This window comes from Curcuma longa, chromosome 16 (assembly GCF_044706935.1).
Source record: "Curcuma longa cultivar G26 ecotype Majalengka, Jawa Barat chromosome 16, ITB_CL_G26_1.1, whole genome shotgun sequence".
NCBI lineage: Eukaryota > Viridiplantae > Streptophyta > Magnoliopsida > Zingiberales > Zingiberaceae > Curcuma > Curcuma longa.
This window is the reverse complement of record NC_133876.1, coordinates 7,460,348-7,483,442: the sequence shown is the minus strand read 5'-3', so window position 1 is coordinate 7,483,442 and position 23,095 is coordinate 7,460,348. Positions and strand designations below refer to the sequence as shown.

Genomic DNA, 23,095 nt, shown 5'->3' with positions numbered 1-23,095 from the left:
TATTCCACATTTATAATTTTTAAAATATATTTTTTTCATTATATCTTTTTTTCTTTCCACATAATTATTTCATAGGTTTGCGTGTGCACACCTTTATATCTTTTTTCAGATTTAAAGGCATGATATGATCAGATATATTAAGAAAAAAAGCTTATAGAAGTATATTGATTTTGGTTTGAAATGATTTAGAGTTCTCTAAGTCCATTCGAAAATTAAAAAGTTTGATATTTTTTGAACTAAGGGAGTCCTAAGAACCCATTGATGATGTTAGTTCATGAGTATTATTATCTTAGACCTTATACTGAACTTGTAACAAATTTTTCTTAAATCGTTGTACTCTCAATTTATACTATCGAATTCAAATCTAAGGACATGGATATATTAATGAGGTTTGCAAAAGTACATTGATTTTGATTCAAAATGATTCAAAGATTTTTAGATCCATCAGCTAATTTCATCCAAATCTATCAATCAATTTCGTCCGATATAAACCTATACATTCAAAATTTTAAAAATTTAATATTTTTTCGAGCCAAAGGAGTCGTAGGAGTCCATTGATGGTGTTGATTAGTGAATAATATTATCATAGGTGTTATAATAAGCTTACGATAAATTTTCTCAAATATTTGCATGTTTACAAATTTATTGCTCTCAATTTGTATTAAATCTAGGGCATAGATACATTAAGAAGGTTTGTAAGAGTATATTGATTTTGATTTAAAGTGATTCAAAATTTCCTAAATTCATTAGCCAGTTTCGTGCAAGTCCATCAATCAGTTTCATTCAAATCTAACTTAGTTTAATATATTTAAAAATTTATTGTTCTCAATTTATGCTATTAAATTTAAACAATATATAAATTTTGATAACTCTAAATTATTTCAAATCAAAATTAATATATTTTAGAAGTCTCTTTAATTCATGCCTTTAGATCTTAAATTTAATAATATAAATTAAGAATAATAAATTTTTAAATAAATTTAAAAAAATAAAACACATGCACATAAATTTACAAAATAATTACGTGAAAAGAAAGGTATAATAGAAATATAATACTTGGTCTTTGAAATTATAAGAGTTGAATATCTAAAATAAATAATATTAAAATTTCCTCACGTAATTCAATAAAATATCATATTTTTAAAACAATTTAAGTATTTAAATTTCACCTTTTTTTACAATTTAAGTATTCAAATTTTACCGAACCAATCTAAAAATAGACGATCAAATAAAATATGTGCACTAGTCTATTTTTAAAATATTTTATTCGTGCTCTCCCTTCCAACTTATCAAATACTAATGTTGCATTTGTTTCACGAAATAAACATAAAAAGATAAAATAACTATTCTAGAATAAAATCAATCATAATAAACTAAAATAAAATATGTATACTTTTGTCAGAAGAGATTTTTAAATTCGCAAATTTTGCACTAGTCGAAGTAATATATTCAAATGATTTGTATAACCGTGGAAGAAATCATCAGTATGAAAATTCTTTTGGATCAGAACTTACGATAAATACTTGTATATTCTGCAAAGGGAAAAAAAAGGATTCCAAGAACAAAACAGCTTCACTATCCAAGGATGAATCTCAGCTCTAATCCCTTCTGCAGCAGGGTTTTATGGCACAACAATTTGATCCATCAACGAAAAAGTGGACTACATCCTTGCCAACATGCTTGCTACCCTTCACATCGCATCTGGATGATGACCATGCTGCGTACATTGCATCTATAGCTTCTTCTGGGAACTTGTTTCGACTGAGATCGAGTAGCTGTAGATTCCGCGAAGAAATAACAGCTTGGCAGATATCTTGAATATGTTGGTCCATGAATGAGTTCCTTTGGCATGAGCTTGCACAGCTTGCATCAGGGCCTGACAAGATTGGACGCTCCTCTCTGGTTGTTTCATCTTCACTATCTGGGACTTCAAGTCCACTGTTCTCACAATTCACTTCACAAATAGCATTTGCAGTTTCAACCGCATCAGAGTTCAGCGAAGTTGTTTCCTTGGATGAATGGGTGTTCTCAGCTAGATGGAGCTCTTCCAATGATTCATTATCTACCGATATGAAAAGACATCAAGAACCAATGAAAAATTGGAACTGTTGTACAATTATCAGTCCACAATTCATTCAATTGGCTAGTTCAATATCGATGATTGTTTTGAGCAGGCTTTTCTAAATTCTATAGCATGTATCCACGAAAAGAATTCAAAATGTATAATTAAACTGGTTAGGCTTAAAGGTTCCTTTACCTGCTAATGCCTGAATGATTCTGATAATTCCTGCCAGTCCAAGCTGACAATTTTCGAGAATAAGAGACTTGAGGCTGCATCTAGGGTCAATGAGTGCTGATCGCAGAGCATTGCAACCCTACAACAACAGGACAATTAAGGCATAGCGAATGCAAAAAATAATTAATTCTGAATTAGCACTTGCACATCACCAAATTTAGTTTTAGGATGCAAAAACAGTCAGAAAGGTGAATACAGTAGCAGAATAATTTATGATTGCAAAAGTCTTAACTAATATACAGTGTGTTCTCATCTTTTGATAATTAGTGGTTAACCGCCTAATAATTATTATGTTGTCAGCCATAGAAGTTGAAATTCATTGATTCATATAAAACACGCATCAATTGCTGGTTATGTTTTGCTTCACGGTTAAATACGCATTAGAAAAAGCCAACGGTAGCCTGACATATATAATTGCTTCAAGATGAACATTTCAACATTCGACACAAATTTAGCACGGCATTAGAAAAAACTAGAAAGTATCTAGTGGGCATCTTCAATCAACCAAAAGCCATGCTTTAGTTTACTGTCAGTATTATCTTACACTTGCAATGTATCCTTATATCATACAATTGGATAAACTTGATAGACAAGTCTTGCACCACTGTGTTTAAAAAGCAAGGAAAAATAATGAACAGAATCAATGTGTGGCGTAATTACAGAGACTAACCTCTTGGCCAATGGAGTTCCCTGCAATATTCAGCTCAAGAATACCACCAAGTAGAATGAGGTTTTGGCAAACTCTTGGAAAATCATGAGACTTCAGTCCACAGTATGACAGATCCAACCTCACCAATTCTTGAAGCCCAGTGCCTACAGTTTCATTTAGCTTTATTACTCCATCCTGCATTACAACTGAGTGTTAAACAGCAGTTGCATTTTTTTCCATTGAGAATCCACACAAACATAGATACTTACAGCTCCAATATAAGTTCCACCAAGCTTCAAGACAGTTAGACTTGATGATTGAGCAAGTTGGCAAAGACTGTTAATTGCAGGCTTGTTTATTCTTATGCCAGTGAGACTGAGTTCAGAAAATCTACAAGCAAGGCATATAAACTCAGTTCAACATAGAAAGATCAATTGCTTGTTTCTAAGAGAAAACTTACCTTTTCAGGGACTGAAGTTTGGTTAATAAACTAACAATTGCATTTCCAGATATTGGGTTGTTTTTACCTGTTAAGCAATGCATATTTTTCAGTAGATGATAATGAATATGAACATTCAAGAATTATGTTTGCCCAAATGTGTAAATCATAATGAATGAAATCACCTATTGAAAGATGAGATAGGACAGAGTCAAAACTTATTGCAGCAGCAACTCTCTCGATTGTTCTGGATGTGATAGAACATTGTTCTATGTTCAAACTAAAAAGTACTGCACAACAAAAATGTTAGTATCTAAGTGCAAGAGTAATTCAAACAAGTAAATGAGATAGAACCAACAGGCCAACCCCTTGTTCTTGTTGTTACTATGAGAAATGTCCAAATAAATAACCTTACTGTCATGAGCTTTCCAAAGAATAAATGTAAAATTATAATGTTCTGAAGTGAACAACACATCTATTTACTCAGATCAGAACTCTAGCCAATCTGATAAACTATTCACACAATGTAAAAGTTATGTTAAACAAACACAAGGCAGTTCATTTTATAACTGCAATTTTGGTTTAATGGTATCTGTATTCCACTTGATCACAGTTTGCAATATCTTGCAGCTATCTAAATCCAGTTTTTAATCAACTACAATATAAAATAAATATATAAAAATATACAAATAATAAAGATTCAAATATGGGATAAGTATAAGGTAGAAAACCACCCACCCTTGCAGTTCTCTAATATAGCATAGAGATATGAACTGCATGAATCTGTTAGGCGATTGCCAGATAGATTGAGGACTTCTAAACGAGCGGATAAAACTGAGCATTCACATATCTGAAAAAAAAAAACAAAGAATTGTGAGCACAGTTTTATAAAACAAAAAATGGAATGACAACTATAGCATATAAATGAAATAAACTAGAACCTGGAATAATGCAGTTGGACCAAACCGATTACAATGCAAATCTAGTGTCAAGCCCCCATATTTTTGGTTTGATGAATTGAATATTTGTTGAATTTTCTCAATAGTCTCATTGCCTACAACATGAAATTAGATTTCAGCATTATAAAATTATACTTTCAATAAATATTCAATGAGGGCATGTGCATATTGGGAAACAACAAGATTAATTTGAGTAGAAAATAATCATTAGAAAAAAAAAATTCAAAGTACCCAACAAATTATGAGAAATGTCCAATACTGCAACTGTTTTATGTGCTTGAAGTGCATTTAGAAAAGGTAATATCGACACATCTTGCAATCCACAGTCAGATATTATTACTTCATCCTCAGAAACCTATTTGCAAATAATTATGTGAGGCAATTGAATTTAGGTTATCCAACAAACACCAGAAATAAAAAGATCTAGATGAAAACGTTGATTACCTCCAAATTATACAATTTCTTTAGCAGGTGCATATTGGCTGGCTCAGATAATTTCTCACAACTATCAATATATGACTTCATAAGGCGTTTTGGGACCCATTCTTCAGCAAGGGGAAAAGAAAGAAATACATAGATCATCACAATGCAAATACTGAAACTAAGGAGAAAAAGACAACTAGATTATCAACTTCAATTAACACAAAGATAGGTAGGCAATGGAAAACGAAGCCTTGATTTCAAAATTTCAAATTCTTACAAGATGAGAAAACTACACAAACTGTTGTTAGTTTATTATTGTCTAATCAATTCATGGCATTCCTTGAGGAAAAGTGTAATAGCCAACCCAATATCATATATAGTAAACACAAGTATATAGGAAATAATGATGGACAAGTATAAATAGTAATTATAGTAACAAAAAGGCAGGGAATGTAAGAAATATCTACTGTGAAGACAAATAGAGCCTATTCTGTTACACTTTTTTCTGATGAAATGGAAGATTGACAACCTACTAGAGTTCTTAATCAAGTCTGCATAGATACATATGCACATATTAACACAGAGACAGTTGCATGTTTAGTCCTCACAGAATATAAGATATGGAGATATTCATCTGAATTAGTTAGTCCACATATATGCTATGTAGATCATTCAATTGTAGGTTAATTGAGCATAAATATAGATGCATAAATTAGTTATGATTTGTTTGCTACATTAGGTTGAGGCCACTAATATCAACAACCTATACTACCACTAAGCTCATAAACTCTCATAAATTAGGTTTAGTTTATACACATTGGTAGACATTATAAGACTGACATGTTTTGCACTGGTACTGCAGACGTCAATGAAAAAGTTGAAAAAATAGAATAAAAGACCAAATAAACAAGCAATTCAACAAGAAGATAACGTCAACACAGGAATGGACAGTTAAAACCTACAAATAACAAATGCTACTACAGAGATTACAAAAACCTCACCATCAACAACCACTTCAATCATGACATCTTCATTAACATGAAGCTCAACATCTACAAATGGTTCTGAAGAACATAGCACTGTTCCAGAGTTCTTCAGGCATCCAATTACAGGCAGTAAACCTACATTTACCTCTTTAGCTTTAGTGCATTGCAAGTAGCAGAACATTAGCATGAAAAGGGCCTACTATTAGCAATACTGCCAAAGTTCAGACTAGTTTAACTAGTACATATATATAATCAGGACAAATGAAAAAAATAGAAGCAACCCATTGGGTATTTAATGTTGATCATAGAAACAGATTGTACCAATTTAAAAAGTTCACAATAGTTCTCAGATGGAAGCTCCGGAAGATGATATAAACTGGTGAGATATTTGGTATCTTGACTATGTTCTTGATTGCTTGTTTTATTTGCCAACCTAATTAACAGATAGTACAGCAATTTACCAGTCATAAGACCATGAATATAAACTGACTCAAAACTTCAACAACCAAACTTATTTATTACTCCTTTGGCCAGCTTCTAAGATTCTGATGAATATATCTGATCTTGAGGAGACAGTTGTAAAACTCTCTTTACAATCTTGTTAATTTGATGTAGTGTAGACATTGGCTGAAGCCACTTGCAGTGGACTCATTTTATTTTTTTTGATAATCCAAGTGTTCAAGCTTCGCCCAATTAATCATAGAGGTAGACAGCCTCCTCCTGATTTGCCTATCAAGTAAATTTGGAACACAATTTATACACACTCAAAAGCCGACCTCTAGAATATTTGTCCCATTCGGGACTCGGACCTTGGTCCTCTTATTGCTCCTCTGAGTACTTTACCACTACACCATATCCGTGAGAGCTACAGCAGACTCATTTAAGATAATTTAGAATTGCAAGTGAATAACTTATGTTGGAAGAAGGAACTTAACTAACCTGCTAATCATGACACATACCTTTGGACCTTTTCTGCTCAGGCAGCTGAAGAAAGTATGAACAAGCAACTTCAACTTTCACACGTTCAATATTTAACTTGCCATCTTCTATGCAAGGACTTAAATCAACATAGAGTGTGTCTTGTCCAAGTTTAAATTTGATTAACTGTTGCATGACCAAAATTGTCATAATTATATGGAGCAAATTAAATAAAGACATAGAAGAAGCAAATTGAGGTTGAATTGACCAGATTGGTTTAGTGGATAAAATGTGTGCAAGACATTAACACCAAATGCAGTAGAATAGCACCATGTCTTTATCATCATTCTATTAAAGCAAGTTCAATAATACTTCATAGCTATATTCATTCAATTGGAATATTTCTTCCATCAAGATCTGGTGAACACCAGCTGTGAAAACTAATAAAGGAAATGAAAATATTTGGGTATTGGGATTAGGGTTTAGGACTGTTTTTCAAGACAAGGAACAGCAGTGGCATTATTGTCATAAATCATAATCCTTCTAAAAGTAATATCAGGAATCATTTATGTCAAAAATTCAGTTTTAAGTTAGATCTGGTTAATTCTTTCATATCTTTGCATTTTCTTTCTGGTTTTGTCTTATTGCACATGAGCGATGACAACAATTTCCAATTTACAGTTATCCAATGAATCCACTTACTGCACATCTGTGCAGTTTACAACTCCTATTGGAATAAAAAAAATAACACCGCCAGGCAAAGGTTGTATCAGGCAATGCTAGATCTGGTTAATTCTTTTGTATCTCTGCATTTTTTTTTCTGGTTTCGGCTTATTTAACATGAGCTATGAGACCAATTTCCCATTTACAGTTATGCAAATGAATCTGCTTACTGCACATCTATGCAGTTTACAGTTCATATTGGAATAAAAAACATAGCACTGGCAATTTTGGCCCCGATTTGGATGAAAAAGGTCATGTTAGGCAATGCTTGCCAATTATAAAACAACCAAACACCGAACAATTAAGACTCAAAACTTGTTTTGTATGTTTTGAAAATGGACAGAGGTATAACACTAGCACTTGTCTAAACCAAAAAACAAAATCATCTATGCCTTTGATTGTTGAAATAAAAAGGGCAAAGGGCAACATGACTTAAACATTCAGCATTGACCTGAAAGAAAATTAATAAAATTTGTCATATTAAGTAATATGGAACCAGTGGACAATCTTCCTGATATTTACACAATGAAGCCTTTTGCTAAAGTGAAGAGATGAAAAATGTTATTTACTAGTCATGGAACTAACATTGATTTTCCTTTCTCTTCTTTAAATCAAAAGATGAAGTAGACTAAGCATTACTATAAGAAGAAAACTTTAGTTTAATGAACCTGCAAATCCACTGTATTAAAGACTTTTGGCAAACTACAGAACTTACATGATGGTTATTTACCAATGGATCAAAGCCTGCACAATCTTGGCTTCGTTTGGACTCACTAGGTGTAGATTTTGATGCAATAGGTACTCCAAGATCACTTAAAGAACCAACGTCTACACCATTATCAGCCACAAAGATGGGGCTTTTGCATTTAAAAGAGCAAATACTTTCTTCAATATGAGTAGGCATAGAGGCACTAAGTATATCTCTGGAATCTGAGCTTTGAGGAAGGTCCTGGCAAATTCATGATCAAAATATTACCATAGTGAAACAAATCCATTATCATGGATCACAATCAATGCTTCATATTGAGAAATAATATAACATGAAATACCAACCCATTAGAGATCAGCATGTACAACAAAGGAATAGTTTTCACAGTGACAAAAATACTTATACATACATGAAATATTTTATGACTTGTCTAACTTGCATAACTCTTTTTGCCTGGCCTGGCTAGCTTGTTGGACTGATCAAAAGGTGTGCTTGTTTGCCCCCAATAAGACCAGCAGGCTTTTTCAATAGCCTGACTGGCCTATTCAGTTCACTTGACACGCTTGACTCTACTCAGTCCAACCAATCCAATAGACCACCTGATCAATCCAACAAGCATGTCCAGCTTGAGAGACGACTTAGCTCTCTTGCCTAACCTACTGAGCAATCCTTCTCCAACCAAGGTGATCAGCCTGCCTGCTCAGTGTAACATGCATGTTCAATTCAATCAATTAGTCACTAAACTCGACATGTTCATTTGACCTGCTTAGTGCAACCTAACAAACCTTCTCTACCCCTCAGCCCATGCAACACCTGGGACCACTCCAACACAATCGACCTGTCATGACTGGATCAAGTGATCATTTGACACAATTGAGCCATCCAATTCGACGTAATCCAACCAAATCACCTGGCCAATTTGGTTCAGTTGGGCTATGCTACCCATCCTGCCCAACCAGCATGCACAATCCAATTGACATGTTTACCTTCTCAATCAGATCAAAATGTTCAACTTGTTTCTCTTATTCATAGTATGTAATATTTAAAGAGTTAAATAGACTTTAAAAAAGGAATAGAAAAGTAACAGATATTCATGTTATAAAAGAATATCCCTTATGAATAAATAATTATAATTCTATAGGAATATTAGTCTTTGCAACCAAACATAAGAATCCTCATTCTGTGGAAATTTAGAGAGAATATAATGGTTATTCCTATGAATCAAATGCGTCATAAGAGAAATTATAGTGCAACTGAAATTCAGGTGCCCATAACTATTATTACCTGAGATTGTTTATTAATGTTCAATCCATGCAACAAATTCTCTGCAAATTATTGATGGAATGTTAAAACAAGAAAACAACAACAAATATGCTTAGCATTTCAACAAGTTAGGAATCAAGTTTCTTTCTCTTGCCTTTTGTAGGAGTCATGTAATTAGTGGAATGTCTATGTAGTGTCCTTGTAGAGCCATTCATCATGTCAGCATCATTGAGTGAACTTCTATGTGGTGTCCTCTTAGAGCCATTCATCATTTCAGAATCATCATCAACTTCATCATCAGAAATAACAACACGAACACGTTTACGACCAACTTGCCGTTGATCATCCCATGAGTTACTTAAACCTCTGGAAGAATCTTGTGCAATGTCAGATGTGATATTAGCTCTAACAACATGAGGATCTGACTCAGAGGTTTTCTTCTTTCTTGAATTCTTACTCAAACAGACAAGTGATGCTAGAGGAGCATCTGCATCAAATTCCTCGACATGACCAGGAAGACTAGGTATGCTTCTAGAAGAATTACTAGAAGTTTGTGATGCAGATATGTGGCAGTTACTTTCAGGCGAATTGCCACCTGTTTCGGTTTCAGAGCAATAATCACTAACCTGGTCATTCAAGACACCTTCTTTTAGTAATGACTTTAAATTCTGAATGTCAAGCTGCAATTTCCTGAAATGAACACTCTTTTATATAAACCTTAAGAAAACAAGTTTTCTCCAACTTAGAAACATGTAAGTTAAAGGTTTACCTGGCTTCATCAACATTATCAAATCTAATCATGTGACTGTAGTGCATGTTATCAAGCGCAGTCATCTGTACAGACAACAGCTTGCCTTGAACTGCAATTCTACAATGAAATGAAAGGTTAAATTTCTTTAGTTCAGGAAGAATTCAAAACTAAATGTTGATTCTTCCCAAATAAATAAATAATGTGTCTTAAAGTTCAAAAATTAAGAAATTGCCTGTAACCCTCCTCGAATGCCTCCAGTGCACTGGCCCAGTCACCAGAAGTGTCCAAAACCTGCCCAATGTTTATCTTGACCAGTGCTTGTCCCTAAAACATGAATAATCCATAATGAATATGAATCAAACTAGCTGAGTGTTCTACTAATTTGCACACATTTGATGCATGAAGGAAGGTAGTGGAAATTGTGGGTGATTTTACTTAGCATACTCTGGATAATCCATAATATAGCATGTCAAAGAAAATAGGCCTCATTGTGACGAACTCATCATGTTTACCTTGGTGCATTAAGAGAATGGTATGCAACATTCACAAACATAAAACACAATTACCTCCAAGTCCCCAATTGACCTGTACACGTTCCAACTTTTCATGTACCATTTTCGTGCCTTGCTAAAGTTCCTAAGTTTCAGGTATGACTCTCCAATTACCAGATAAGAATCACTTAGCTTTTCCTTATCACAAAGTTCACTTGCAACCTTTTTCTTCCGTTTAGCAAACTCGAGATGCTAAAAAACACAAACGTTAAGAAATAATCAACTGTTAGACTTTTCCAAAATTCAAATAAAGTCAATCACCAGGAAAGAAATACACAACTTAAGGATGGTGACAGTTGAAAAGATGACTAATATACAAACCAAATCTACATGTCTCTTGTGAGAATACAATTTGGAATAATTACATCAAAGAACAAAAAAATATCTGACCCAAAAAGAGAACAACAAAAGGTCCAATTTTCCCATATCTGGTTGCAATTTTTTATAAAATCAACAAATATGATGCCAGAATGGAATGAGTAATCAACTCCATAGTCATTCCAATAGTAGTTCTTGAGGAATAACACATTGTCCCATGTTGTGTTAAACTCTGCCAAATATTCATAGTCAATTTTCTGCCAGTGAACTCTATAGAAAACTATATTGACTCAAACTGAAAAACTCACTAAGAAACCAAGTCAGCCACTATAGAAGCAACAAACATACTAAACATGAAATTGGAGTATTGACTATATTTTAAACTTACTTTTGGCCATGCAAATATCATACAAGCCTTTTCAATCAGACCATCAAGCAAAGTGTTTTCCTCTAAGAGATGTTTTCTCTCATTTGCTGTACCTCGGACATCACATATGATCCTCATCAACCTTTTAAGCTTCTGTTCATCTTTCTTCAACTCCTCAAGCACCTTAGATGCTTTTTTTACAGTCTCAATATTCCGATTGATCTGATTAACAAGTGCATCCTCATCTTCCAAACGTTTGGCAGTACCCAATGCTGTTTCATAGCAACGGATTGCATCACCATGCTTCTGAACTCGATGATGTAACTCTGCTAGATTGATAAAGCCCTTTGCTTCACCTTGAAGGTGACCAATCTTCTTACAAATTAAGATATCCTTTTCAATATGCTCTCTAGCATTACTCCACTCACGCAGTTCAGTATAAAGATATCCAAGATTGTGGTGAAGCCTACTTCGCGCATCATCATATTCACCAACCTCCTCCTCATTACAAATCTTTAGACCTTGAAGAAGCATCTTTTCAGCTTCCTCATAGTTATCAAGATCCATTTCAAGCATACCAATGTTATTATGAGCATCTATAAACTCCTTAAGAAAGAAACCAGGTTTCATGCAAGTAGGATTCTCTTTGAGAGAACGTGCAAGTTTCATGGCTGATTTGAAATACTTCTTTGCATTTCTCATTGCATTATGGTCACTTTCAGTTTCTGTAAATATCTCATGGTAAGTTCGACCGAGTTGTGTGCTAGCTCTTTGCTGCTCAATAAGGTCGTCAGAATCCTTGGCGAGTTGTAAATGCTTCTTCTGCAACACAGAGAAACAAAGTGCTAGAAAATAACTAAACAACATTAACAAAAGGCTATAAATACAAATTCCGAAGAAAAACTATAAATTGTAACAATTAAGCACGGTGGAGGGAAGACCTGGTAGACGAGGGCTTCTTTCAAGCGATTGAGGCGGAGGTAAACCTCTCCGATCGACTGGCAGGTAGGAAGGAGCTGTTTCTGAGGTAGGTGCTTGGAGGAGATCTCGTAGTCTATGCGAAGCCAACGGAGGGCCTCAATGTACTCCCCTCGCCGCTTGTAGATGTCCCCGATCTCGTTCGCCCACCGTGCCTCCTCCTCGCGATTCCCCACTCTCGCCGCCTCCTTGTACCCCCGTTTCGCCTCCCGCAGCTCCTCTTCCTCTCCTTTTCCCATCGCTCCTCCTTCTCTTCCGTTTCCTCCGATTAGGGTTTTGAGGTCGATCGATCGTCGCGAAAGAGGACGAGCGAGAGAAGCGAACGAGCGCCAGTGCGATTCCCGCCAAAATTCGGGTGATTTTGGTAGAACTTATGAAACCCGGCCCAGATTGGTTGTTAACAGGCCAAAATGGGCCCCTTAATCATTCATATTAATGGGCCAAAGGATGCGGCCCGTTTGCGGATTCCGATAACAATACGTCATTATTGAGAAAAGGAAGGCTATTTTAGTCATTTCACTATATCAGCGTTAGGGTTTCATGCAAGCTATAAAACCTCACCTTTGACTCCTAAGGACGGCTTCTGCGTGACCGTTAACATTGTTTGGGTCTCCGTCGCTGTAATTGTTGCAACCATGGCGGCGACGAAAGTTCTCTCGCAGAGGGAGCAGGACATCCAGATGATGCTCGCGGCCGACGTCCACCTCGGAACTAAAAATTGCGACTTCCAGATGGAGCGATACGTTTACAAGAGAAGAACCGATGGTAAAATCTTCTATTTTGATTCTCCGATCTACGAACTTATTTTTGGTTGGTAGTGGTGAAACCGTCCATAATTTTACAATGCTACTGTCGTTCTGTTGTATGGCGTAGGATGTGATAATCTTCTCGTCCTTTAGCAAGTTTTCTGTAGCGATTTGGGTAAAACGTTGAATGCGCAAAACTATCGTTATGTAGTACTTGGTGTATAATAAATAGACAAAAAAAAAAGTTTAAAATTTGAAGCTAAATAGTATGATAACTAGAAGGGAGTAAAGAGGAACCAGTCTGCCCTCTGAATTTGATACTTCATATTCTATTTCATAGAATGGTTCTGATGGATATGCTTCCGTTTGTTGTAGTGTCTTGTGATTCTTAACCAGAGTAATGAATCAAAAAGATGGATATTTAAACGGAAAGAGGATTGAGGGGAGATATGAAAAATGAAGTACTTTGTATTGTTCCTTTATATTCTAAAAAAATTGTTGTTATGTTGCCTGATTTTTGATGAGTTATATAAGATGGAAGCCCAAATTCCATGCTTGATCGTACTTGTTGACTGCATAGGGTTAATGCTAATGCATGGTGTTATGATTCTGTTAGATTTTCATATAATGCAACTGGTCTAAGTGGTTGGAAGTTGTAGAGGAGGATAATTCAATTTGAAAGTTCAAGTACTATTTTTATATGTTAGTTTCTAGCATGAGATTCTACTGGAACACCTCTAACATTCCAAACAACTGGCTAGTTTGTGGCAAGTACCAGCAAGCAACAGTATGAGATGTGTCTTATGTTTGTGCATACACTGTTTTGCTTTTTTTGTTTTTATTTTCCTTTTAATTGTTGCTTAAAGTGTTTATTTGTTTGTTTTTAATAATGACATTACTAGTATATATCTTTCGATATTGGACTACACTTCTGAAGTGGAAAGTTGAACACTGATTGTCAGGTATTTTCATAATCAATCTCGGTAAAACTTGGGAAAAGCTTCAACTTGCTGCTAGAGTGATTGTGGCAATTGAGAACCCACAAGATATCATTGTTCAGTCTGCCAGGCCCTATGGTCAGAGAGCTGTACTGAAATTTGCCCAATATACTGGAGCTCATCCTATTGCTGGGAGGCACACTCCAGGAACATTTACAAATCAACTTCAGACATCTTTTAGCGAACCCCGCCTTCTCATTCTTACTGATCCGAGAACAGATCACCAGGTTAATTATTATTATTAGAATAAATTTTTTTATTGTGAAAGGAGATTAGTAGTTCATACCATCTTTTGATACTTTCTTACAGCCAATCAAGGAATCTGCTCTGGGCAACATCCCTACTATTGCTTTTTGCGATACAGATTCACCGATGAGATATGTTGACATTGGTATTCCTGCTAATAACAAAGGGAAACTAAGCATTGGCTGCCTCTACTGGTTGTTGGCAAGAATGGTTCTACAAATGCGTGGGACTATTGCCCATGGGAGGAAGTGGGAAGTTATGGTAAATGACTATGATCCACTTTCGGATTATTCTTTATGCCCCTTTTATTGCTATTGGTATGGTATCTTATAGATTGTATTTTTATTTGTTATTTGATAGATGTCGAGTTTCATTAGCCAACTAATCATTTTTTAGGTTCACCTAATTATACCTTTTTATCCTCATGCTTCTAATTTAAACTGCTATTTGTGGTATATGCAGGTAGATCTATTTTTCTACAGGGACGCTGAGGAGGCTAAGGAGCAGGAAGAAGGTGAAGCGCCTGTGGCACCTGAATTTGGTGCAGTAGCTGAGTACACTGGAATGGTTACTGATCAATGGCCTACCCAGCAATGGGCACCCGAGATTGCAGCTGCCACTGCTGTTCCCTCAGTGCCTGGGGTTGAGTGGACTGCAAATCAAGGTCAAAATCAACTCATCTTCTTAATAATATATTCAATTTCACAACAATAAAACTAGTATGATCTTTGGCTCTTGCTCTAAGCTCTCTGGTTAGTGGCACTGCTGTTGATATATGTTGCATAAATTTAGCAAGCGTTAAATTGAATGTTGAATCAGTAGGATATTTTGAACAGTCACGTAATCCATGGTCAACCAAATGAAACCCAATGTCTTGGTGTTAAGCATCTCAAGTTTTGCAGTTACAGAATTGTAACATTGCAAGGTTTGATACTAATGGCCACCCTATCAAACAAATATCATCTTCCATTGGTCTAAATGTCACTTGCAGTTTGTGGATTCCTTCTCCAAGTCTATGATGGGAAATTTCAACATCATATTTTCATTACAATTGCTGTCTGCTATTTTGCTAGAATGCAAATGCTTCCAAGTTCACTTTCATCAGGGTTTTTAAGTTTCCATGTATGAACCCATTAATCAAAGCCAGACTAGCATGGTTTGACTAGTCACTTGCAGCAGTTTACTGTCTCTCATTGTCCCATTGTCGGTTAATTTGTTGCTTCCTTTTTGCAGGTGATGTGGTTGCTGATGGGTGGGATTCAGCAGCAGCCCCAGCAGTGGAAATTCCATCTGCAGCTGCTCCTGCAGGTTGGGAGCCTGCTCCTAACGTTGACCCAGCTCAAATCCCACCCACAGGATGGGAGTGAACTCAGTTTGCTGTGATGACAAATTATTATATCTTTTTAAGTCCGAGGAAAAGAAATTGCTGAGACTTTTTTAATCTTAGTTTCTTGTCCAAATCCGGATTGTGCGACTATTAATGGATATCACTTTAGGCCAAGAATTTTTTAGGGTTATGATAGTTTGTCTTGTTTTTTCCAGGAGCATAAATTTGTTAATTAACTAGGTGAACTGGAGGCATTGGAGTTGATTTAATTATAGTATGCATCCATGGTTCGAATAGATTCTCTGTTGCGTGGGAGATATATCTAGATTATAACATTAAGTTACCATGCCAAATGAACAATAATCCATGAGCATTTGTACGTTTCATTTGTTTGGAAGAATTGCTATTCAAGAAATTCGTATGATATAAGTATTTCTGCATTTAGCCAAAAAACATATAATAATTTTATTAATTTTTCCTTTCAATTTTTGGCGAGAATGTATTTTTTTATCATATTTGAAAAAATATGAATTTTAAACAGGTTGAACATGTGAAATAGGTAAGACTAAATACTCTATTATAAATCAGACTTAAATATTCAATTAAAATTTCAAATCAATTTTTTTTAAACTAAATTGATCAAATTTTTAAATAAAAATCAAGCAAATCAATTCAATTTTCAACTGAATTAACTAAAATAATCAAAATTTTTAAATATTATAAAAAATTTATTAATTAATTATAAATTTCATTTATTTAAAAATTTAAAAATTATTTTATTTTAATTAATTCAATTTATTTATTTAACCAAATAAAAAATTTTAAATTGATATCGAAACTAAATTAATCAATTTTTTTTTTAAAAAAATAATTAAAATTCTAAAATAATCAAATTGAATTTTTAGATTCGATCGGTCCGATCGATTTATTTAATTTAACAGAATTTTTATTCACTCCTAAAAATAGATTAGCAAGAAGTAGGCATAATAAATTTAGGATGACAATCTGTATCTTCTTGTATTGACTGTATTATACCGACCACCCCAGAGATTGAATCCATGAGACTGACTGAGATTTATCATTGTATGAACTGTATTATAAATAAATTGTATTATTCAAGTCATTAAAAAATGAAACTAATATAAAGATAATATATTTTTATAAAAAAACTAATAAAGTAAATTCTGAAGAATTAAATTATATTATATGAAAATTATTATAATTTTTTGAAAATAAATGATTTATATAAATGGTAACCTATTTATATATTAAGTTGTCACGAATATCCCTCCCCGAGGGAGGAATACGTATAGAGGAGGGATAGAAGCCCGGAAGGGTATTTTCTGGAGACTAAGGGAAAGGTAGGGAAGATCGACCTCCCTTAACACAAAAGACACAAACCTCATGTGAACGACCCGGACCCCCTCCCTGCCGTACTGAGAGCTATTTCTTGACAATAATACACCATCTCATAACCAACCTCAGGACAAGGTACCGGCATCGCCTGCCTACCTCCGGACAAGGTATCGGCATCGCATGCCTACCTCCGGACAAGGTATCGGCATCACATGCCTACCTCCGGACCAGGTATCGGCATCGCATGCCTACCTCCATAACAAGGTACCGGCATCGCATGCCTACCTCCGGCACCACAGGCCTACCTCCGGACAAGGTACCGGCATCGCATGCCTACCTCATAACAAGGTACCGGCATCGCATGCCTACCTCCGGACAAGGTATCGGCATCACCTGCCTACCTCTGGACCAGGTACCGGCATCGCCTGCCTACCTCCGGACCAGGCCTACCGGCACCACCTGCCTACCTCCTCATCGTAAGGTACAAGCCTTGTAGGCCCACCTCACGACGGGATCAGGGCATCACGTGCCTACCTCAGGGCGAAGTCCTAACAGCACATCCTACCTCCGGGCAAGACCCCAGCAAAGATCGCCGGACCGCTCCACAGAGATCCCCCCACTAAAACAAGGCCGCCAGTACATAGACATCCTAGGCGCGCCTCCCCAAATCGGCCACTCCCGACCTTCGTCTGCGGCATGCATATTAACGGGGCACCCCACCAACCTCTCCACAAGAATCGGCGGCTCACCTGCGAGAAGAAGAACATAGACCAAGTCCCTTACTTGGCCCAGCCTAATCCCAAAGAAGATACCTCCGCGCGGGCACAACTGTCGGATAAAGATCTACAAATCCGAGCCGTCGGATGACCAAAAACCCTCGAAGATTATCCTTACCACATCAATAGTGGATTGATAGCCAATCACCGGCACTAAGATCCTAAAATATCGCCCCCCCCACCTCTATATAAACTGCACAGGTATGACAATGGACTCTCTGAATTTTTCCGAATACACACTTCTTTGCTCGTTGCCTGACTTGAGCGTCGGAGTGGCCACGCCGGGATCCCCCGGCGCCCCGCTGACCCGTGCGTTCAGTTGTTGTCTCCTCAGGGCCTCTCTCCTCGACGTGGAAGTACAAGTTGACGCGGCCTCCTATTGCCTGGTGTTGTGGCTATCGTCGGCAAGGAGCCGGAACATTTTGGCGCCGTCTGTGGGAACTCTGAGCTAGACGACACGATGGTGAACACCAGACGCACCGCTAGCAACCGAGAGCCCGTCGAGGAACGAAATCAGGAGGAGACAGTAACGATGAACAAAACTGATCTGAATCAGATCGTGCAACAGGCCATCGACGCCGCACTGCGCAACGCTCCGACCCAACCACCCCCGATACCGGCGGGTCCCCCGCCAAGGGGAGACAGAGGCCTTCGCCTATTGAAGAAATCTCAACACAAGCCGGATCCACCAATAGAGATCACGGGTATGGAGATGAAGATTCCATCGAATCCCCAGCTGAGGAAGTATTCCGGGAAATCCGGAAAGGGAAAACCCCGGCGAACACAGCAGCCGACCTTCCCGGCATACCTTTTGCACGAGAAATCTTAGAGCAAGAAGTGCCCCGGCACTTTCGACCACCCCAGGTGGGAGAATATGATGGCTCTGCCGACCCAGAGGACCACTTATGTCGCTTTGAGAATGCTTGCTTGCTGCATCAATACTCCGATGGCATCAAGTGTAGGCTGTTCCTTAACACACTTTCGGGGTCGGCTCAGCGTTGGTTCAACAAGCTACCGGGCTCCTCAATACGTTCCTTCAAGGACTTCAGAGAGGCTTTCCTACATCAGTTCGCCAGCAGTAGGAAACACCAGAAGACCCCTTTGAACCTTTTCACCATGAAACAAAAGCCCCGAGAGACCCTACGGGAATACCTACGCCGTTTCAATCAAGAAGCATGTGAGGTACCCTCCACTCCTTCCGATGTACTGACCAGCGCTTTCACGCAAGGATTGCTGGAAGGAGATTTCTTTAGGTCCCTCGTCAAAAAACCACCTGCCAGTTACCAAAAGCTATCGGAAAGAGCCACCAAATACATTCACCTGGAGGAAACGCAGTTGGCTCGCCGAAGCAACCAGACAACAGCCCCTCCTGCGGAAAAGAAAGTCGTACCCCCTCCACCACCAAGGGAGGCGCCAGCCCGACCTCTTCAAAGTGCCCCGACGCGACGAAGTGAGCGGGTCATGCAAGCCGGCTTGCCCCAAGGGCCGAACTGGGAATGACCAGGTCGGCCGGAGCCGCCTACTCGCTACTGTGCCTACCACCAATCTAGTGGGCACAGTACCCAAGAATGCCGATACTTGGCGCAGGAAATCAATCGGATCATCAGGGAACGACAGCAACAAGAAGCCACACCCCCGGGAGACGCATGGGGCGAGGAGAGCAGAGACGACAAGTCGGACCCAGACGTGCTGACCCCAGACAGGAAGGAGAACGAAGGCCTCCTTCCGGGGGTAGAGAGGTCACCAGCACCTGAAGGAAACCGGCAAGCACCCCCGCCTCGGCAGGGACCTCCCCCGGGGGAACACCGAGACCATCGGGAAAATCAAGACAACCTCGCCCACAGAGGAGAGATAAGTATGATAGCTGGAGGATCTACAGATGGAGATTCTAACAGGGCTCGGAAAGCGCATGGTCGCCAGCTTGAAACCTACAGCATTGGCACCCACTGTAGAATCGATCCAAGCCCTGCTATCTACTTTGGGCCTCAAGATTGGAAGGAGTAGCACCCCTCATGACGATGCCCTGGTCATCAGAGCCACCATCGCCAATTATGACGTAGCCCGGGTATTCGTGGATACAGGTAGTTCGGTCAACGTCTTATACAAGGATGCCTTTGACCGCATGCAGATCGACGAGAACGAGATGCAACCTATGGCTACCTCTCTCTTCGGATTCTCTGGACACGAAGTTCGTCCCTTGGGACAGATCCGATTGCCACTATCCTTGGGGAAGGAACCTCTGCGTCGCACCCGAGCTACCCTATTCACGGTGGTAGAAGCCCCTTCAGCTTATAATGTTATCCTGGGAAGACCTGCTCTGAGCTCTTTCGGGGCAGTAGTATCTACTTACCATCAAAAGCTGAAATTCCCAGTGCATGATCAGGTCGGGTCTGTCGGAGGAGATCAAAATATAGCACGTAAATGCTACATAGATATGGTACAGACCGACCTACGGGCGGTACGACGGAAGCATAATAGTGAGGTCAACTCAGTACAGGAGGTCTCGGCATCACGGCCCAAGCCAGACAAGATACCAGCTCGGATAATACCAGAAAAGCCCGATCAAGTCACCTACATAGCGGCCGACCTGCCACCAGAATTGCAAGCACAACTGCTGACCTGCCTAACGAAAAACAGGGATATCTTCGCCTGGTCGTCATCCGAGGTTGTCGGGGTGGCCCCTACAGTGATGGAGCACAAGCTCAACGTAACTCCAGGAGCCCGGCCTGTCAAACAAAAGAGAAGGCACTTCTCAGCTGAGCAGGACAAGATCATCCGAGAAGAAACTGATAAATTACTGAAGGCAGGGCAGATTAGGGAAATACAGTTCCCGACCTGGCTTGCTAATGTAGTACTGGTACCTAAGCCGGGAGGTAAATGGAGGGTCTGCATTGATTTTCGAGACCTTAACAAAGCTTGCCCAAAAGATTGCTATCCCCTCCCAGAATAGATCAGCTGGTCGATTCCACTTCTGGGTATGAGCTCATTTGTATGATGGACGCGTATCAAGGATACCATCAGATCCCCCTTGCCCAAGAAGACCAGGACAAGGTCAGCTTCATCACGGCTGATGGGACTTTCTGTTACACCGTCATGCCCTTCGGCCTGAAAAATGCGGGTGCCACCTACCAGCGGCTGATGGATAAAGTATTCAAGAATCAGCTCGGGCGCAACGTGGAAGTGTACGTGGACGACATCCTTATTAAATCCCTGAGAGCAGACCAGCTTACCATGGATATAGAGGAAACCTTCAGCACGCTCCGACAGTTCGGGCTAAGATTGAACCCCAACAAATGTTTGTTTGGAGTAAAGAGTGGCTGCTTCCTGGGGTACATAGTAACCGAGCGAGGGAATAGAAGCCAACCCAGCTAAGGTCCGAGCTATACAAGACATGGCCTCTCCCCGGAATGTGAAAGAGGTACAACGACTGGTGGGACGCATCACGGCTCTCTCCCGTTTTATCTCTCACTCCGCGGGAAAAAGCCTCCCCTTCTTCAAGATCCTCCGAAAGGCAGCTCGCTTCTCGTGGGACGAGAAATGCGAACAAGCATTCACCGAACTAAAACAATACTTAGCCGACCTCCCCGTGCTGGCTAAACCAGAGGCCCACGAACCCTTGTGGGTATACCTGTCAGCCTCGGAGGAGGCTCTAGGCTCCGTCCTCGTTAAACAGGAGGCTCAAGTACAGCGCCCGATTTACTTCGCCAGCCACTTATTAAAAGACGCAGAAACTCGATACACCTCCTTAGAAAAGCTGGCGCTGGCCCTCACACTCATGGCTCGGAAGCTGCGTCCCTACTTTCTAGCACACCCCATCACAGTTCTCACCAATAGCAGCCTAGCCAGGGTTTTGCTTAATCCCGACGCCTCCGGACGTCTTATTAAATGGACCACTGAGCTCAGTGAATATGACATACAGTATTTACCGCGAACCGCTATTAAAGCTCAAGCCCTGGCTGACTTCTTGACAGAAGTTGTAGGAGGAGAATCAATGGAAGTATGGAAAGTCTATGTAGATGGATCAGCCAGCAAACACGGTTGTGGGGTAGGCATCCTGCTATGTTCCCCTCAGGGAGACACTCTCCAGTTAGCGGTAAAACTGCAATTCCGAGCCACCAACAACGAGGCTGAATACGAGGCTCTCCTCACAGGTCTACAAGCAGCTCGGCATGTGGGCGCTACTAAGGTAATAATCTATTCGGACTCACAATTAGTGGAGCAACAAACAAAAGGCACCTTCGAAATACGGAATGAGCGTCTAAAACGCTATGCCGAGGCTGTGGAAAATCTGAAGACCCAATTTCAAGAAGTCACTTTGCAAAAAATACCTCGGGCCGACAACCACAAGGCCGACGAACTGGCTAAGCTGGCTAGCGCATTAACTACTTGGGAAAACCCTGACCCCATGGTACAAGAACAGCTGATCGCCCAGATAGATCAGACTTTACCATCCTTCCCAACCTGAGGACTGGCGAATACCCATCATCTCCTTCCTAACCCAAGGCACTTTGCCGGAAGACCCCGAGCAGGCTAGAACTCTTAAAAGGAGGGCCACTCGATTCACCATGATAGGGGATACATTGTTCAAAAGAGCTTTCTCGCGCCCCCTGCTCAAGTGTATCCCTCAGAAGGAAGCCGATTACGTCATGCAAGAGATACACTACGGATGTTGCGGCAATCATGGAGGAGAAAGGGCTCTGATCCGTAAAGTGCTGCTCGCTGGCTACTTTTGGCCTACCATGCAGGCAGACGCCCAGCGGCTAGTGCGCACCTGCATGAGTTGTCAGAAACATCAACCCCTGACTCATCAACCTGTCGAAGCCCTGAAGACTTCCTCGGTCTCATGCCCTTTGATCAATGGGGAATGGACATAGTAGGACCCTTTCCCACTGGGGCCCGGACAAAAGAAATTCCTATTGGTCGCTGTCGACTACTTCTCCAAATGGGTCGAGGCCGAGCCCCTGGCACACATCACAGAAAAGAATGTGCTCAAATTCTTATGGCAAAACATTGTCTGCCGCTTCGGTATCCCTAGAAAACTAGTCTCAGATAATGGAAGGCAGTTCCAAGGGCAAAAGATAAAAGAATGGTGTGAGGGCCTCCAAATACAGCAAGCCTTCACCTCTGTATACTACCCACAGAGTAACGGACAGACCGAGGTCGTCAACCGTGAGCTAATCAAAGGGCTGAAGACAAAACTAGACCACGTAGGGGGTTCTTGGGTGACGAGCTCCCCGACATCCTCTGGGCATATCGGACGACGCCTAGAGACAGCACGGGGATGACACCATTTCACCTGGTTTATGGAGGGGAGGC

General features: G+C 39.5%; 3 protein-coding genes across 3 annotated transcripts; 2 read left to right on the top strand and 1 right to left on the bottom strand.

The window, feature by feature from the left end:
- Positions 1 to 1,597: 1,597 nt before the first annotated feature.
- On the bottom strand, positions 1,598 to 12,569 carry LOC141848012 (protein TONSOKU). The gene is made up of 21 exons (XM_074736124.1): positions 12,294 to 12,569; positions 11,374 to 12,174; positions 10,683 to 10,859; positions 10,349 to 10,440; positions 10,135 to 10,233; positions 9,574 to 10,055; positions 9,387 to 9,427; positions 8,109 to 8,342; positions 6,712 to 6,856; positions 5,768 to 5,887; positions 4,788 to 4,888; positions 4,575 to 4,698; positions 4,326 to 4,438; positions 4,123 to 4,234; positions 3,570 to 3,674; positions 3,406 to 3,472; positions 3,215 to 3,335; positions 2,967 to 3,140; positions 2,258 to 2,375; positions 1,986 to 2,062; positions 1,598 to 1,943 (listed from the first exon to the last, which is right to left on the bottom strand). Exons 1-21 carry the CDS (start codon positions 12,567 to 12,569, stop codon positions 1,599 to 1,601), a joined length of 3,924 nt encoding a protein of 1,307 aa, XP_074592225.1. The 3' UTR covers position 1,598.
- Positions 12,570 to 12,924: 355 nt separating this feature from the next.
- On the top strand, positions 12,925 to 15,943 carry LOC141847369 (small ribosomal subunit protein uS2y-like). Its single transcript, XM_074735409.1, has 5 exons — positions 12,925 to 13,095; positions 14,039 to 14,301; positions 14,384 to 14,581; positions 14,783 to 14,984; positions 15,554 to 15,943. The coding sequence occupies exons 1-5, from the start codon at positions 12,966 to 12,968 to the stop codon at positions 15,685 to 15,687; spliced, it is 927 nt and encodes a 308-aa protein (XP_074591510.1). The 5' UTR covers positions 12,925 to 12,965; the 3' UTR covers positions 15,688 to 15,943.
- A 3,715-nt stretch (positions 15,944 to 19,658) lies between these two features.
- Positions 19,659 to 20,729, top strand: LOC141846979 (uncharacterized). The gene has a single exon (XM_074734990.1). The coding sequence runs from the start codon at positions 19,659 to 19,661 to the stop codon at positions 20,727 to 20,729; it is 1,071 nt and encodes a 356-aa protein (XP_074591091.1).
- Positions 20,730 to 23,095: the final 2,366 nt, after the last annotated feature.

Bases quoted from the DNA above. Each gene is read 5' to 3' on its own strand.
- LOC141848012 (XM_074736124.1), bottom strand. From the start codon at position 12,569: ATGGGAAAAGGAGAGGAAGAGGAGCTGCGGGAGGCGAAACGGGGGTAC. The intron at 6,857-8,108 runs GTAAGTTCTGTA...GTCATGCAACAG, and splicing joins CATTGGTAAATAACCATCAT to TTAATCAAATTTAAACTTGG. The intron at 2,063-2,257 runs GTAAAGGAACCT...TCATATCGGTAG, and splicing joins AATCATTCAGGCATTAGCAG to ATAATGAATCATTGGAAGAG.
- LOC141847369 (XM_074735409.1), top strand. From the start codon at position 12,966: ATGGCGGCGACGAAAGTTCTCTCGCAGAGGGAGCAGGACATCCAGATG. The intron at 13,096-14,038 runs GTAAAATCTTCT...ACTGATTGTCAG, and splicing joins TTACAAGAGAAGAACCGATG to GTATTTTCATAATCAATCTC. The intron at 14,985-15,553 runs GTCAAAATCAAC...TCCTTTTTGCAG, and splicing joins TGAGTGGACTGCAAATCAAG to GTGATGTGGTTGCTGATGGG.
- LOC141846979 (XM_074734990.1), top strand. From the start codon at position 19,659: ATGGAGATTCTAACAGGGCTCGGAAAGCGCATGGTCGCCAGCTTGAAA.